The sequence below is a fragment of the Macaca nemestrina genome, chromosome 12, assembly GCF_043159975.1.
Source record: "Macaca nemestrina isolate mMacNem1 chromosome 12, mMacNem.hap1, whole genome shotgun sequence".
In the NCBI taxonomy this organism is placed as follows: domain Eukaryota; kingdom Metazoa; phylum Chordata; class Mammalia; order Primates; family Cercopithecidae; genus Macaca; species Macaca nemestrina.
In genome coordinates this window covers 43,373,310-43,387,304 of record NC_092136.1, presented here as the reverse complement: position 1 = coordinate 43,387,304, position 13,995 = coordinate 43,373,310, and the positions used below count along the sequence as shown (strand labels likewise).

Below are 13,995 nucleotides of genomic sequence, written 5' to 3'. Positions count from 1 at the left end.
CATGAAGAAGATGAATCCCTGAATAGACCAATAACAGGCTCTGAAATTGAGGCAATAATTAATAGCCTACCAACCAAAAAATTTCCAGGACCAGATGGATTCACAACCGAAATCTACCAGAGGTACAAGGAGGAGCTGGTACCATTCCTTCTGAAACTATTCCAATCAATAGAAAAAGAGGGAATCCTCCCTAACTCATTTTAGGAGGCCAACATCATCCTGATACCAAAGCCTGGCAGAGGCACAACAAAAAAAGAGAATTTTAGACCAATATCCCTGATGAACATCAATGCAAAAATCCTCAATAAAATACTGGCAAACCGGATCCAGCAGCACATCAAAAAGCTTATCCACCATGATCAAGTGAGCTTCATCCCTGGAATGCAAGGCTGGTTCAACATACACAAATCAATAAACGTAATCCAGCATATAAACAGAACCAAAGACAACACATGATTATCTCAATAGATGCAGAAAAGGCCTTTGACAAAATTCAACAGCCCTTCATGCTAAAAACTCTCAATAAATTCGGTATTGATGGAACGTATCTCAAAATAATAAGAGCTATTTATGACAAACCCACAGCCAATATCATACTGAATGGGCAAAAACTGGAAGCATTCCCTTTGAAAACTGGCACAAGACAGGGATGCCCTCTCTCACCACTCCTATTCAAGACAGTGTTCGAAGTTCTGGCCAGGGCAATCAGGCAGGAGAAAGAAATATAGGGTATTCAATTAGGAAAAGAGGAAGTCAAATTGTCCCTGTTTGCAGATGACATGATTGTATATTTAGCAAACTCCATTGTCTCAGCCCAAAATCTCCTTAAGCTGGTAAGCAACTTCAGCAAAGTCTCAGGATACAAAATGAATGTGCAAAAATCATAAGCATTCTTATACACCAATAACAAACAGAGGGTCAAATCATGAGTGAACTCCCATACACAATTGCTTCAAATAGAATAAAATACCTAGGAATCCAACTTACAAGGGATGTGAAAGACCTCTTCAAGGAGAACTACAAACCACCGCTCAATGAAATAAAAGAGGACACAAACAAATGGAAGAACATTCCATGCTCATGGATAAAAAGAATCAACATCGTGAAAATGGCCATACTGCCCAAGGTAATTTATAGATTCAATGCCATCCTTATTAAGCTACCAATGCCTTTCTTCACAGAATTGGAAAAAACTACTTTAAAGTTCATATGGAACCAAAAAAGAGCCCGCATCTCCAAGACAATCCTAAGTCAAAAGAACAAAGCTGGAGGCATCACGCTACCTGACTTCAAACTATACTACGAGGCTGCAGTAACCAAACCAGCATGGTACTGGTACCAAAACAGAGATAGAGACCAATGGAACAGAACAGAGCCCTCAGAAATAATACCACACATCTACAACCATCTGATCTTTGACAGACTTGACAAAAATGAGAAATGGGGAAAGGATTCTCTATTTAATAAATGGTGCTGGGAAAACTGGCTAGCCATATGTAGAAAGCTGAAACTGGATCCCTTCTTTACACTTTATACAAAAATTAATTCAAAATGGATTAGAGACGTAAATGTTAGACCTAAAACCATAAAAACCCTAGAATAAAACCTAGGCAATACCATTCAGGACATAGGTATGGGCGAGGACTTCATGTCTAAAACACCAAAAGCAATGGCAACAAAAGTCAAAACTGACAAATGGGATCTAATTAAACTACAGAGTTTCTGCACAGCAAAAGAAACTACCATCGGAGTGAACAGGTAACCTACAGAATGGGAGCAAATTTTTACAATCTACTCATCTGACAAAGGGCTAATATCCAGAACCTACAAAGAACTCAAACAAATTTACAAGAAAAAAACAACCCCATCAAAAAGTGAAGGATATGAACAGACACTTCTCAAAAGAAGACATTTATGCAGCCAACAGACACATAAAAACATGCTCATCATCACTCACCATCAGAGACATGCAAATCAAAACCACAATGAAATACCATACCATGCCAGTTAGAATGATGACCTTTAAAAAGTCAGGAAACAACAGGTGCTGGAGAGGGTGTAGAGAGATAGGAACACTTTTACACTGTTGGTGGGATTGTAAACTAGTTCAACCATTGTGGAAGACAGCATGACGAGTCCTCAAGGATCTAGAACTAGAAATACCATTTCACCTAGCCATCCCATTACTGGGTATATACCCAAAGGATTATAAATCATGCTGCTATAAAGACACATGCACACATATGTTTATTGCAGCAGTATTCACAATAGCAGACTTGGAACCTACCCAAATGTCCATCAATGACAGACTGGATTAAGAAAATGTGACACATATACGCCATGGAGTACTATGCAGCCATAAAAAAGGATGAGTTCATGTCCTTTGTAGGAACATGGATGCAGCTGGAAACCATCATTCTCAGCAAACTATCACAGGAACAGAAAACCAAACACTGCATGTTCTCAATCATAGGTGGGAACTGAACAATGAGAACACTTGGACACAAGAAGAGGAACATCACACACTGGGGCCTGTCATGGGGTAGGGGGAGAGGGGAGGGATAGCATTAGGAGATAAACCTAATGTAAATGACGAGTTAATGGGTGCAGCACACCAACGTGGCACATGTATACATATGTAACAAACCTTCATGTTTTGCATATGTACCCTAGAACTTAAAGTATAATAAAAAAAAAAAAAATACATACATACATACATACATACATACATACATACATACATACATACATAAAAGTAGATGGGCTAGCAAGATTGAAAAACTTGGTTACCTCACTAAATTGCTAATACAAATGTAAAGACTAGACAAGCATAAACCTAAACTTAGCCCATAATAAAAGGCAAAGAGAAATAGATTTTGTTCTAACAAGCATGTTTCTAATGGAAGAGCAAAGAAGGAACTCAACCATGCATGCCCAGTTTCTTTCTTCCAGTTCTAGCAAGCAGGTAAGTCCCCTGTGGAGAGGAGGAATTGGACAGACAGACAGAAGCCTGAATTGTCATATTCGTGTGGATCACTCCAAAATGAAGGAAGTAGCAGGATTTGGACAGGGTGTTCTTGTCTTTCTCCTTCACAATAATGACTTCATGCCTTTTTCTTTTCTCTACAGTTATTCAATTTGGATTTGTTACACTATTTGTGGCCTCTTTTCCTTTGGCTCCTCTTCTTGCTCTCATAAATAATATTGTAGAGATTCGAGTGGATGCCTGGAAACTTACCACTCAATACAGGAGAACTGTAGCTTCTAAAGCTCATAGCATAGGTGTTTGGCAAGACATTCTTTATGGAATGGCTGTCCTTTCTGTTGCAACTAATGTAAGTGGACCTATTTCAGTGGGGTGACTTTGTATTTCATTTTGGGGGGCACGGGGAGATGCGAATGATGCTTAATCTTTACATTGATTTCATCATGGTGATACTTTATAAAGCTAAAAGATCCCAAAATAACTGTTAAGCACTGACCAATACAGAAAAACCGATGTCATGCTAACTCTTAGAAATACAAGAACAATGACACAGTTTCACAGCATGTGACAAAGTAGACAGAAAATAAGTAACAGTATAATGTGTTTGGATAAAATAATTAAAAAATGATTATATTTGTATTTGTATACTACAGAGAATGTACATTTACCTGTTATGTTTATGAAACACTTAAAATGTAAGAAAAATAAATTTCCAAAAGTATAACTTTTACAATGCATTTTAACTTACAATATACTTTACAAATTGAAGTTGATAATAAGATAATAAAAAAAGAAAATCTAATACTTTTAAGTAGGATTCATATAAGAGAAAACAAAATTGAAATCACAGAGCTTAATTTAAATGAAAGCTTATAGGAATGAGCCAAAACCACTATTACAGAAAACTCCATTGCCATACATTTTTAATTATTAAAAGAAGACTGGAAAATGAGCTGAGTATATAACTTAAGACACTATCAAAAATTGTAAATCAAATTGATAGAAAGTAGTAAAAAAGAATAAAGATGTAATCAGAAATAATCAAATTAGAAAACAAAAAGTGACATAATTGCTAAGTAAATCAAGAGCTAGACAAAGTAAGTAAAACTCTGGAAAAAAACGTATGAGAGACTGTTGTGTACCAATTTACTCCAATATATTTTGAAATATATTTGAAATGACCACTCATTTAGAAAGCAAAATGTCAGATCTATTCACTAAGTAATAGAAAGCCCGAATGGACCATTAGCCATAGAAATTACAATGGAATTTTTAAAGCATAGCACTAAAAATATAGGTGCCAGAGCCAGGTGGTTTTTAATTGACATATCTAACCTAAAAGAAATATGCTATTTATACTATTCCGGAACTTAGGAAAGGATGGGAAAATATCATTCCCGTGGAATCAAATACTGAAATTAATTGCACTGAACTGTGAGAAATTTGCAAACACATGATATTCAGTTTCTTCATTCCTTTCCTGTTAATCTCTTACACACACACACACACACACACACACACACCACACCCTGCAGTCCTACCTCATTGGGTTAGTCTAAGAAAGTGAATTTGGTTAAGGATAGTAGAACTATGCTGTTAAACAATAAGAAATGTAAGAAATAGCAAGGCTTGATGGAAAGAACATGGTTCTTGGAGACAGATACATTTTGGTCTGACTCTCTACTTAGCCACTTTGTAGCTATGAAACCCTGGAATACTGATCACACACTGTAAATGAGCTGTTTTGTGTTTCAGGACAAAGACTTGCATATTACTATGATTTATAATAGTATTTAATTATTTTGCATCTGTACAATTTAAGGTACTGAGAGATGTACAAGTCAGACATTATTAAAACTAAATTGGCAGCCCATGATCTTCCTCTTTTTTTATTCTTCAGGCCTTTATTGTTGCATTTACGTCGGACATCATTCCCCGTCTAGTTTACTACTATGCTTACTCAACAAATGCCACGCAGCCTATGAAAGGATATGTGAATAATAGCCTGTCAGTATTCCTGATAGCTGATTTTCCAAACCACACTGCACCTTCGGAAAAACGAGACTTCATCACTTGCAGGTGATTTGTTTGTTTAGGTTTTAGTTTTATCCTTTAAGTGTATTTCTTAAGTTATGTATTACCTTTATGTCTTACAATATAAAGGATTTTCTTAGGGCAACAAAAATCCTGTATAAATAAATTGTATCCATTCTAGAATTCACACATTGCATGATTCAGATTTGAAAAGGTAAAATGGCAAAAACTAAGAGATTATGGGTAAAGATAACATTAATTTAAAATTTTTTCTTTCTAATTTATCAAAATGGTTTGTCACCAACAAGTGCCCCTTAGTCCAAAGCTGTAATAATCTATAGATCATACAACATTGTCATATTGTATATACATTTAACTTATTTGAATTTATCTGTGTCCTCAGAAAAGAGAGTGTGTGAGAGAGAAATAATGATATAATAATATGATATAATAATATGATTAGTTCACCACCTATCCTGCTAAAAGGTTTTATTCTGTATAGGGAATATAAAATTGCATATGTGAACCTACTGTTTTTACACTCAGTGTATCATGTACTATGGGATCTTTTCACCATACAATTTAAAGACACACATACACACACACACACACACACACACACACACACACATATGCTTATCAAGGCCCCTTAATTTAAACCAGCTGTTTCATTTGAGACTCCAAAAAAAAAAAAAAAGAGCAAAATATTGCAAGACAAGCAGACATTATTATATTGCTATATTACATATTTGAGTATAATGAAATCATAGCCTAATGTGTTTAAGAGCATGGCCAGTGGTGTCAGATTTCTAGATGTGATTACCCACTAGCTGGACTAACTATTTCAGTAAGACCAGTATCCAGTGACTTTATAGAAGAGAATGAACACACAAAGTTGGACATTAAGAAAATTTCAGAATTGTGTTAGGAAAAACAAAGCAATACAACATCAGAACAGCCAAGAGAAAATAGAGTTTCAAGAAGATAGAAGTGGCCTATAATATTCTTATTTTTGAAAGTCAAATCAAAGGATTAATATATACCTGCAATTTAAGGATAGGAGAGTAGGAAAGGATTGGGAGTGTTAAGGAGTGGGAAAAGAGGAAGTGGAAGCAGCAAATTTTGAATAACTTATTTGAGAAGCTTGTCTTTGAAGGGCAAGAGAGAAGTTTCACTTGTGTGTTTCTTCTTAGTTCTATTTTGCATGTAAGTAGCATATACCCTGACTTTATGTGAACAAGAAAGATAAATGTTTCATAATATCAATTAACTTTGACCTGATTTTTCTGATCAGCTAGACAGGTCTGTTAAGAGAAATAATAAGAAATTATATTAGGTCTCTCTAGTTGAAGCTATAACTTTTTTTTTTTTTTTTTTGCATTTACTTCCACTTTTCAGGTACAGAGATTACAGATATCCTCCTGATCATGAGAATAAATATTTTCATAATATGCAATTCTGGCATGTCCTTGCTGCCAAGATGACCTTCATCATTGTTATGGAAGTAAGCTGTTCTTAACTTTCATTCCAGTTACTCTCCTCTCTTTAGGCAGGTATTTCCAAAGGTAACCTCTCATCAGAAAGTTAGCAATATCTCAATACATTGTCTTGAAGGAAGTATTGTATTTGTTGTCATAAAAAGAACCTTAGGGATATTTTCAGTACAATGGATTGCCTATTACTCACTTATTGCTGTTGAACATGTCATGAGGACAGAAAAGGAAAGGAAAACAAATACGGTCTTTTTCCCTTGAAGTCAGGAAAAGGGGAAATAACCCACGGATTTTACGGAGTACCTATTATTTACTAGTTCCAGAGGCAGTATTAAATCGTAACAATATTGTAAATTAGACCTTATCGCTCACCTTTGAAAAAGGAATCTGAGATTCAGCAAAAATAAGTAGCTGGCTTAACGTTAACTAACTAACATTAATGCTGGGTCTCAATGCCAAATGTGCCTCACTCCCAAGTTTGTACTCTATCTATTATTTTTATGCTTCCTCTCTTGTGGAATATCTACTGTAATTATAGAGATAAGGCATGGAAGAAAAGGTAACCAATACAGAGGCAGTATTGGACAAAATTTCAAATTGAGTGATACAAATCATATGGCAAAAAGGCCGATCAGGGAGAGAAAAGTAAAATAAAGGCACTTTTTCACCCTGGATAAAGCCCAATAAAAGACAATCCTAACCCAAGAGCATGCCATTCCAACCAGTTTCTGTTTAATTTATTTTTATTGTTATCAAGGTTTCACATGTAATTTTAAAAATCAAATAGTTCTGCATGGCAAAAAAACAAAAGAGCAATCGTACATAATATTCCTGCCTACCCTAAAATTCTAATATCCAAAGTAAACATCTCAACTTTTTTAACTCACTCTTCTAGTAGTTACCCTTGTATGGCAAAAGAACATGATTTCGCAGTTATATATTTTTATTTTTTAGTTTTAGGTATCAATTACTGACATTCTACTTTGGCAGATCTCTCACACACACACCCACCCAGAGAGAAAGAGAGAAGGGAAAAAAAAAACTTTCTCTTTCTCCTACCGCTCAATAATTAAAGCATTTTTTTTGTCTTATTCTGAAATTCAAAACCTCAGGAAAGAGGAAGTATTTTGATAACTTATTTAGCAGCAATATATGATCTAATTTAAGGCTTTTGATAGCCTTTATTTATTATTTTTAGAGTGACTCTTCATTTACTTTGCTGCAGAAATATTTAAGTGTTTGATACAGAGTGCCACCTGAGACCCTGCTGTTTATATACTAAATTACATATTTTTGATATTTAATCTCAATTCTGAAATATTTCTGTCCATCAGTTTTGAGTAAGATATTTTATATAAATACAATAGTCAGGGTTTATAAATTATGACTTTATAAATATTAGTCACATCTGTTTCCTGTCTTACATTCTGAACATATTTCTTTTATTATAATATTGCTTTTCTTTTCTCCCTCTGTCTCTTAGTTCTTTATGAATTTATCAGTCTTTCATTCCAACATTTTGCATCAGAAGTTTAGATCACCTTTCAGCCAGTAAATTAGTTCAGGAATTCTTTTGTTTTAATTTATTTATTATTTGTATTAATTTTTTGTAATAATTGCAGGCTCCAACCAAGCATCATCCTGGGACTTCTCTTCATCTTGTCTTCTATTGGAGACTATATTTTCTGCAATCTATGTTTCTCCCATTTTGGGTTTTCTAGCTTATTTTGGTGAAGCACATCTTCCAGTAATATCTGAGGAAAAATTATGGGCTGTCCATTTTTGAGGAATTGAATATTGAAAATTTCTTTTCTTTCCTTTCATGTGATTATTTGGAATAGAATTTATAATTAAAAGTTGTTTTCTTGAAAAAATTTTAATCAACATTATTTTGGTATTCCTGAAGTTTTGAAGACATTGTTTCATTTTCATTCAGCTTCCAGTATTGCTACAAAATGCAATACTATTCTGACTCCCCAGTCTTTGTGTATTAACTATTTTTAAAATCAATACGGTTTTAGGATTCTCTCATTAGCCCCATTTTTATGAAGCTTCACAAGGTGGTTCTTTGCTATTTGTCAACATTCATTGTTTTAAACACTCATTGAGCCCCTTAGATCTAAAAACGTACTTACCCATCAAGTTGAGACAATTTGCTGGCATAATTTCTTTGATAAATTTTTTTCTTTCTTTGTGCTCTCTCTGGAACTGCTGTTACTCAAATTTACACTTTCTAGTTTGAAATTCTAATTATTTGTTTTCTCCTCTATGAAAACCTGGATTAATATCTTTTAAAAAATTCTACTTTTTTTCTTTTACTCCTTTCCTTATATCTGGTTCTTTTTTTTTTTTTTTTTTTCCATGTCAGAGACTTTCCTACGTATTGGGTGGTTCTGCTCATGTTTAAGAGTGTGGCAGTGAAAAGCTGACTTTAAGCATTTTGTGCATACAGGAGTGGTGTCACTTGGTGGGTTTCACCGTAGGTTGATAAGGAAGTGAGCTGACATTTTCATTGGATCCTTACAAAATTTTGACATCCACAGTTCTGCTTTTACAGAGTAGTTACTTTTCCCAGAGAAAACTCTTTAAATCTGCCTATTGAGATATTTTGTGGCTGCCTGTGTTCTAAGACTTGAGCAACGCAGAGGGGACTAAGTATCTCACAGTTCATCGTGCTGAATTTCACTGTTTTTACTTTTTTTTTTTTCAATATGTTTTCATACATCCACTGTGTCTGGTGCCCCTGGATTCACAGCTTTCTGGTATAATTTCTGCAGAAAATAAACTCTTCAGCTGCTTCCAGGGGGTAGTATGGAGTAAAAGAATACCTGGATACAGATGGGAGAAAGGCTCCGAAAATTCAAGTCCTCCTTATGCAAATTTTTATCTAATCCTCTTGTTTTCAACTCCAACTCACACTAATACCTTCAAAAGTCCTTATTGCCTTCTTTCCTGAACTTTTCTGACAATCTAAAACAAAATTGGCTTTTGTCTTTTTGGTTTCCACTGTCAGTCACCACATCATCATTTGCAAGTTTGCTAGCCTTTTTCAATCTTTTGAGTCTAATTCCTTTATATCTAATTCCTTTATAAATATTTTATCAGCTTTTCAGGAAGGAGCAGTGATAAAGAGTATATTTAATAATCATGTTCAACTGGAATATTGCTAGTTACATATTTAAGTATATATTTATTTGTTTAATGTTGATCTTTGTATGAAAGTTCTAGGACAGGGACCATATCTTCTTGCTTGCCTTTCTACCTCATATGTTGAGCAGTTTTTTAAATAAGTGAAATGATTTTTAAAGACTTTCTGCTGAACATGCGACACTTCTAACAGCGTCTAATCTTTCCTTTATATTTCCTCTAGCATGTTGTGTTTTTAGTTAAATTTTTGCTGGCCTGGATGATACCTGATGTTCCAAAAGATGTTGTGGAGAGAATCAAGCGAGAAAAGTTAATGACTATCAAGATTCTCCATGATTTTGAGCTCAACAAATTAAAAGAGAACTTGGGAATTAATTCTAATGAATTTGCCAAGCATGTCATGATTGAGGAAAACAAAGCACAGCTGGCTAAATCAACAATCTAATCAGCATAATGAGGAAGCAGCAGGTGGTCTGCCTTACTTCACTTTTTCCTCTGGGTTTAGGGCCAGAGGTCAGAAGCCATGTGTCAATTTTACCCCCCCCCTTTTTTTTTAACTCAAAAGTTTTTATACACTTTTATAGAGGCCAACTTTGTGATGCTGGAAATGTACTACTTCTCTGCTTCATTGACTGGGCCCTCTTCAGATGTTTTCTGAGGTGCTGTAAATGACTGTTGAAAGTGCAGGTAGAATCAGAATACTGGGATATTATGGAGTCTTGCAGTTTAGTAAGAAACACTGGCCTTGGGCTGTCCCATCACTTTCCAGTGCATCTGTTTATTTTTATGGTCTTCTCTTGGGTTATTTGATACCTCCTTCCCCATTAAGAAAACTGTTGGGGCAAAAAGAAAGGGATCAAAGAGGCTGACTGAGCCCTGTATATCCTATCATTTTAAAATGTGCAAATGAATTGCCAAGATCAGATGACATAAGAAAACTCACACATTAAAGTGTTAATGGATCATAGCAGAGGTTTATTCCTGACACATTCAACTACAATCAGAATCCCAGATAGTTCTTCCCAGTAAATGCAGAATTCCTTTTCTCGAGACTGGAATTTTGGGTTTCAACATAAAACAACTTAGTTCTTAGAGATAATAATTTGGTCATAATAGTTTCAAGACTGATCTTATCTGGAAAACAACATTATGAAGCTGTTAGATTGCTTCAGGTTCTCAAGCAAAGATACAATAGAGAAGTAAATGTGTTTTCTTAGTAGTTAATGGATGCAAGACAATGTATATTGATTAATTTGTGGATTTTAATCTAGAAAATTGCTAAATTTCTTAAAAATCACTTTTCTTCTGGAATGCCAATTTCACATCATGAAGCCTGTTTGTATAAGTTAGGTACAAGTTGTTTATGATAAACATTTCTTTGCTTTAAAATAATTGCAAATCTTTTAATAAGTTTACAATCTTTTCTATTGATGTGTCATCTTATACAATGCTCAGTGCCTTGTTCCAATACCTCTGACACAGAAGAAGTCATGTTGTTAGCTAGTGATTTGATGTGATGTAACATCTTAAATGTAAGCTTGTCTTAAAGAAATTGTCAGTATAACAGCAACCACAGACTTGAACACCAAAAGTGAATCAACCAACTAAGAATGAGTTCATAGACTTAATAATCTAAGTGGTAAAAATGTTTGTTGAATTATTCCTCTCAAATTTAGGCTTGTGTTACATGCACAAAAATCCTTGTTCTTTTTTCACTTAAAAAAAAAAAACTAAGTATATATAAATTTGTGTATCTATACACACACATATCTATATAAATAATTATTAGCACTAGAGTGATACAGTCAAGTTATGTAGTATTTGAATCTCTAGTTTCAAATTATAATTCACCTCCAAAAGAATATTGTTTTATAATCACACACATAAGAAATTTTATCACAATATTTTAAACTAACATTTCATTATCTAATGCTAATAAATTATTGTGGTACTGCCAGTATTAAATATATGGCAGATGGTATTAACTACTGATCAATAGTAAGCATATACAACTGGGGATTATGGATTTTATAAACTATGAGACGGTCACCCCAGTTTGGACTGGGATTAATGCCCGGTACTGATTTGTCATCCACTGAGTAGACTTTATGAATATTTTTGAGTAATTTGAAATGATCTCATTATTGAAAGATGATTTCATATGTGGAGTCAGAGTTACCATGATATCTGCCACCAATGCAGGATTTTTGGCATGTCAAATCAAATTCTCCATTGCTACAGTGTAGAGTGCACACAGCTCATATTGCTTCCTTCCTGGGTGCTGATAAAAATAAGAAAGAGTATGGAAACTGGTTTCTTGAATATAATAAACTTTAATTTTTAAAGCTTAAAAGTATTCATAGAGCTAGACTGTATGATAAATAAAGACAAATTTAATTCACAAAGTTATCTGTACCCTGCAATTTTAAAATATACCAACTAAATTTTGGGTTTCTGGAAGTGTATGGAGAAAACAGCAAGGAAAGAAATTGTTTTTAAGATGAGTAAATAATTCCCATGATTGATAGATATTTTCCTTTTAAAATGTTATGGACTGATATTTTTTATTCACCTTTAAATTTCTTACCAAGAAGTTTATCTTTGTTTTTCAGGTTTAAAAATGAAATACAGGTATTCCTCACTTTCCTGAAAGCGTGCTAACCAAAATCAGGAGCCAAACCAATTCAGATAGATGTGTCTCATCCAATTAAACCATTGGTTTTTATAGGAGGGCTGCATTAAGAGAGCCCAACCACCACCTATAAGTTGATAATTACCAGCATGGCAGGTGATTATATCCGCTGACCAAGTGCATAGTTTTGTTTTGTTTTGTATTCAGAATGTTCTCGGGAACATTTGAGATTTTATGTGAAATAAACTTTTAAGTGCCAAAGCCAAAACAATACTTAACTCTTTTCAAATGCCCTCTTTCATCCTTGCCTTCAACAATTTTCCTTTGCACACAGGAAGCAAAATCTACTTCAAAACATTTATTTTAGAGGAATCCATTAAGAAGGGAATGTTTTACTTAAATGAAATGCTGTCTTACTTTTGCTGTGTCTTTTGACACTTCTTAGCTTTAATATTCTTCTTTTAACCAAGCCATTCTGCCAGTTATCAAAGAAGAGAAGGAAGAGGAGGACAGATGAAGGTGACGGGAGATGAGAAAGAGTAGGAGGGAGGAAAGAATTATTTCCTTATGAATCCTGTGTGTGTTTCTTTGGAGGAAAGAGCTGTTCCGAGGAAGCTTGGTCCAGCTGCTGTTGATAAGAGGTATATCTCTTAACAAAGACACCTAATTAAAGCGAGAGAAAAGCTAAAGAAAATTTCAATGTGACAACTATTATGTGTCAAAATAAAACTTAGATTCCAAAGTGATTTTGTAGCGTTGGGTGCTATGAGTAGGTATGGATCTCTGTTGATTGACTCCAGTTGAAGGTGAGAAATCTGTAACAATCATTCAAAAAGGGAATCTATTATTTTGAAAGAAACTCTCATATTTTTTAAAATTGTTAATAGTTGTTATATAACTAAGAATGTTATGAAGAAAAATAGCATTGCAAAAAGCACCATTGGTCAGGCTTACAAGTCAGCCACAATGAATCGGTATAACTACTGTGTTATTCTTTTTCTAGACAAATTTTGACTCCTCTACTTTTATGAGTAATAATTCCAGTATTCTATTTATTTCAGCATTATGTGAAAAATGATGAGAATGTTAAAAAGAAAATAATAATGTGGTTTAATTGGTGTGAGATACCTGCTTCCATCTTCCTCAAAGGTTTGACTAGGTGTATCTCTCCTGTGTGTGAGATTATGTCCCCTGGTGTTAACCCAGGAAATGAGTGCTCCTTTTTAACATTTCTTTCTTCCAAGTGTTTTTCTTCCAGGAAAAATAATATGCAGTTATGCAGGAAAAGCTGTCTTAAATAATGTGTACATAAATCTCAAGAGAATCAAATTTATACAGTGAATAAAGTAATACTTAATATTAAACTACATTTTGACATGAACTCAATTTGTTCTTACAGTTAAATGTTGATATTTTTGGAGTTTATTCCTTTTTGAGTCATATTTGTTTAGAAACATTAAAATATATATATATATATAAAACATGTTTAACTCATGAAATTACATGTTTTTGCACATGTACATGTTTGCATATTGACAATGCAAATTCCTTTAAGTAGAAAGCTGCATAATCTAGAAAAATTTGAGAAGGTGGTAGTTTTGTTGTCTTGTCTTATTTTTACTACTTTGGAAGATAAGGGTGAACAGAGAGTCCCCCAAAAAGAAAAATTGCATGTTGAAAATTACAGGTAGGTAGATAGGCAA

The 13,995-nt window shown here is 34.0% G+C and overlaps 1 protein-coding gene across 7 annotated transcripts in view; it reads left to right on the top strand.

The window, feature by feature from the left end:
- Nucleotides 1-13,659, top strand: part of LOC105487018 (anoctamin 5) — a 99,945-nt gene extending 86,286 nt beyond the window's left edge. For 5 of the 7 annotated variants that reach the window (XM_011750285.3, XM_071074961.1, XM_011750284.2 and 2 more), the window contains 4 exons: nucleotides 3,130-3,335; nucleotides 4,887-5,065; nucleotides 6,419-6,524; nucleotides 9,884-13,659. In XM_011750285.3, the coding sequence (XP_011748587.1) occupies nucleotides 3,130-3,335; nucleotides 4,887-5,065; nucleotides 6,419-6,524; nucleotides 9,884-10,105 (713 nt within the window). In that variant the 3' untranslated portion in view covers nucleotides 10,106-13,659. The remainder of the gene's footprint in view (nucleotides 1-3,129; nucleotides 3,336-4,886; nucleotides 5,066-6,418; nucleotides 6,525-9,883) is intronic. The other 2 variants (XM_011750283.2, XM_071074962.1) reach the window with 2 other exon arrangements.
- Nucleotides 13,660-13,995: the final 336 nt, after the last annotated feature.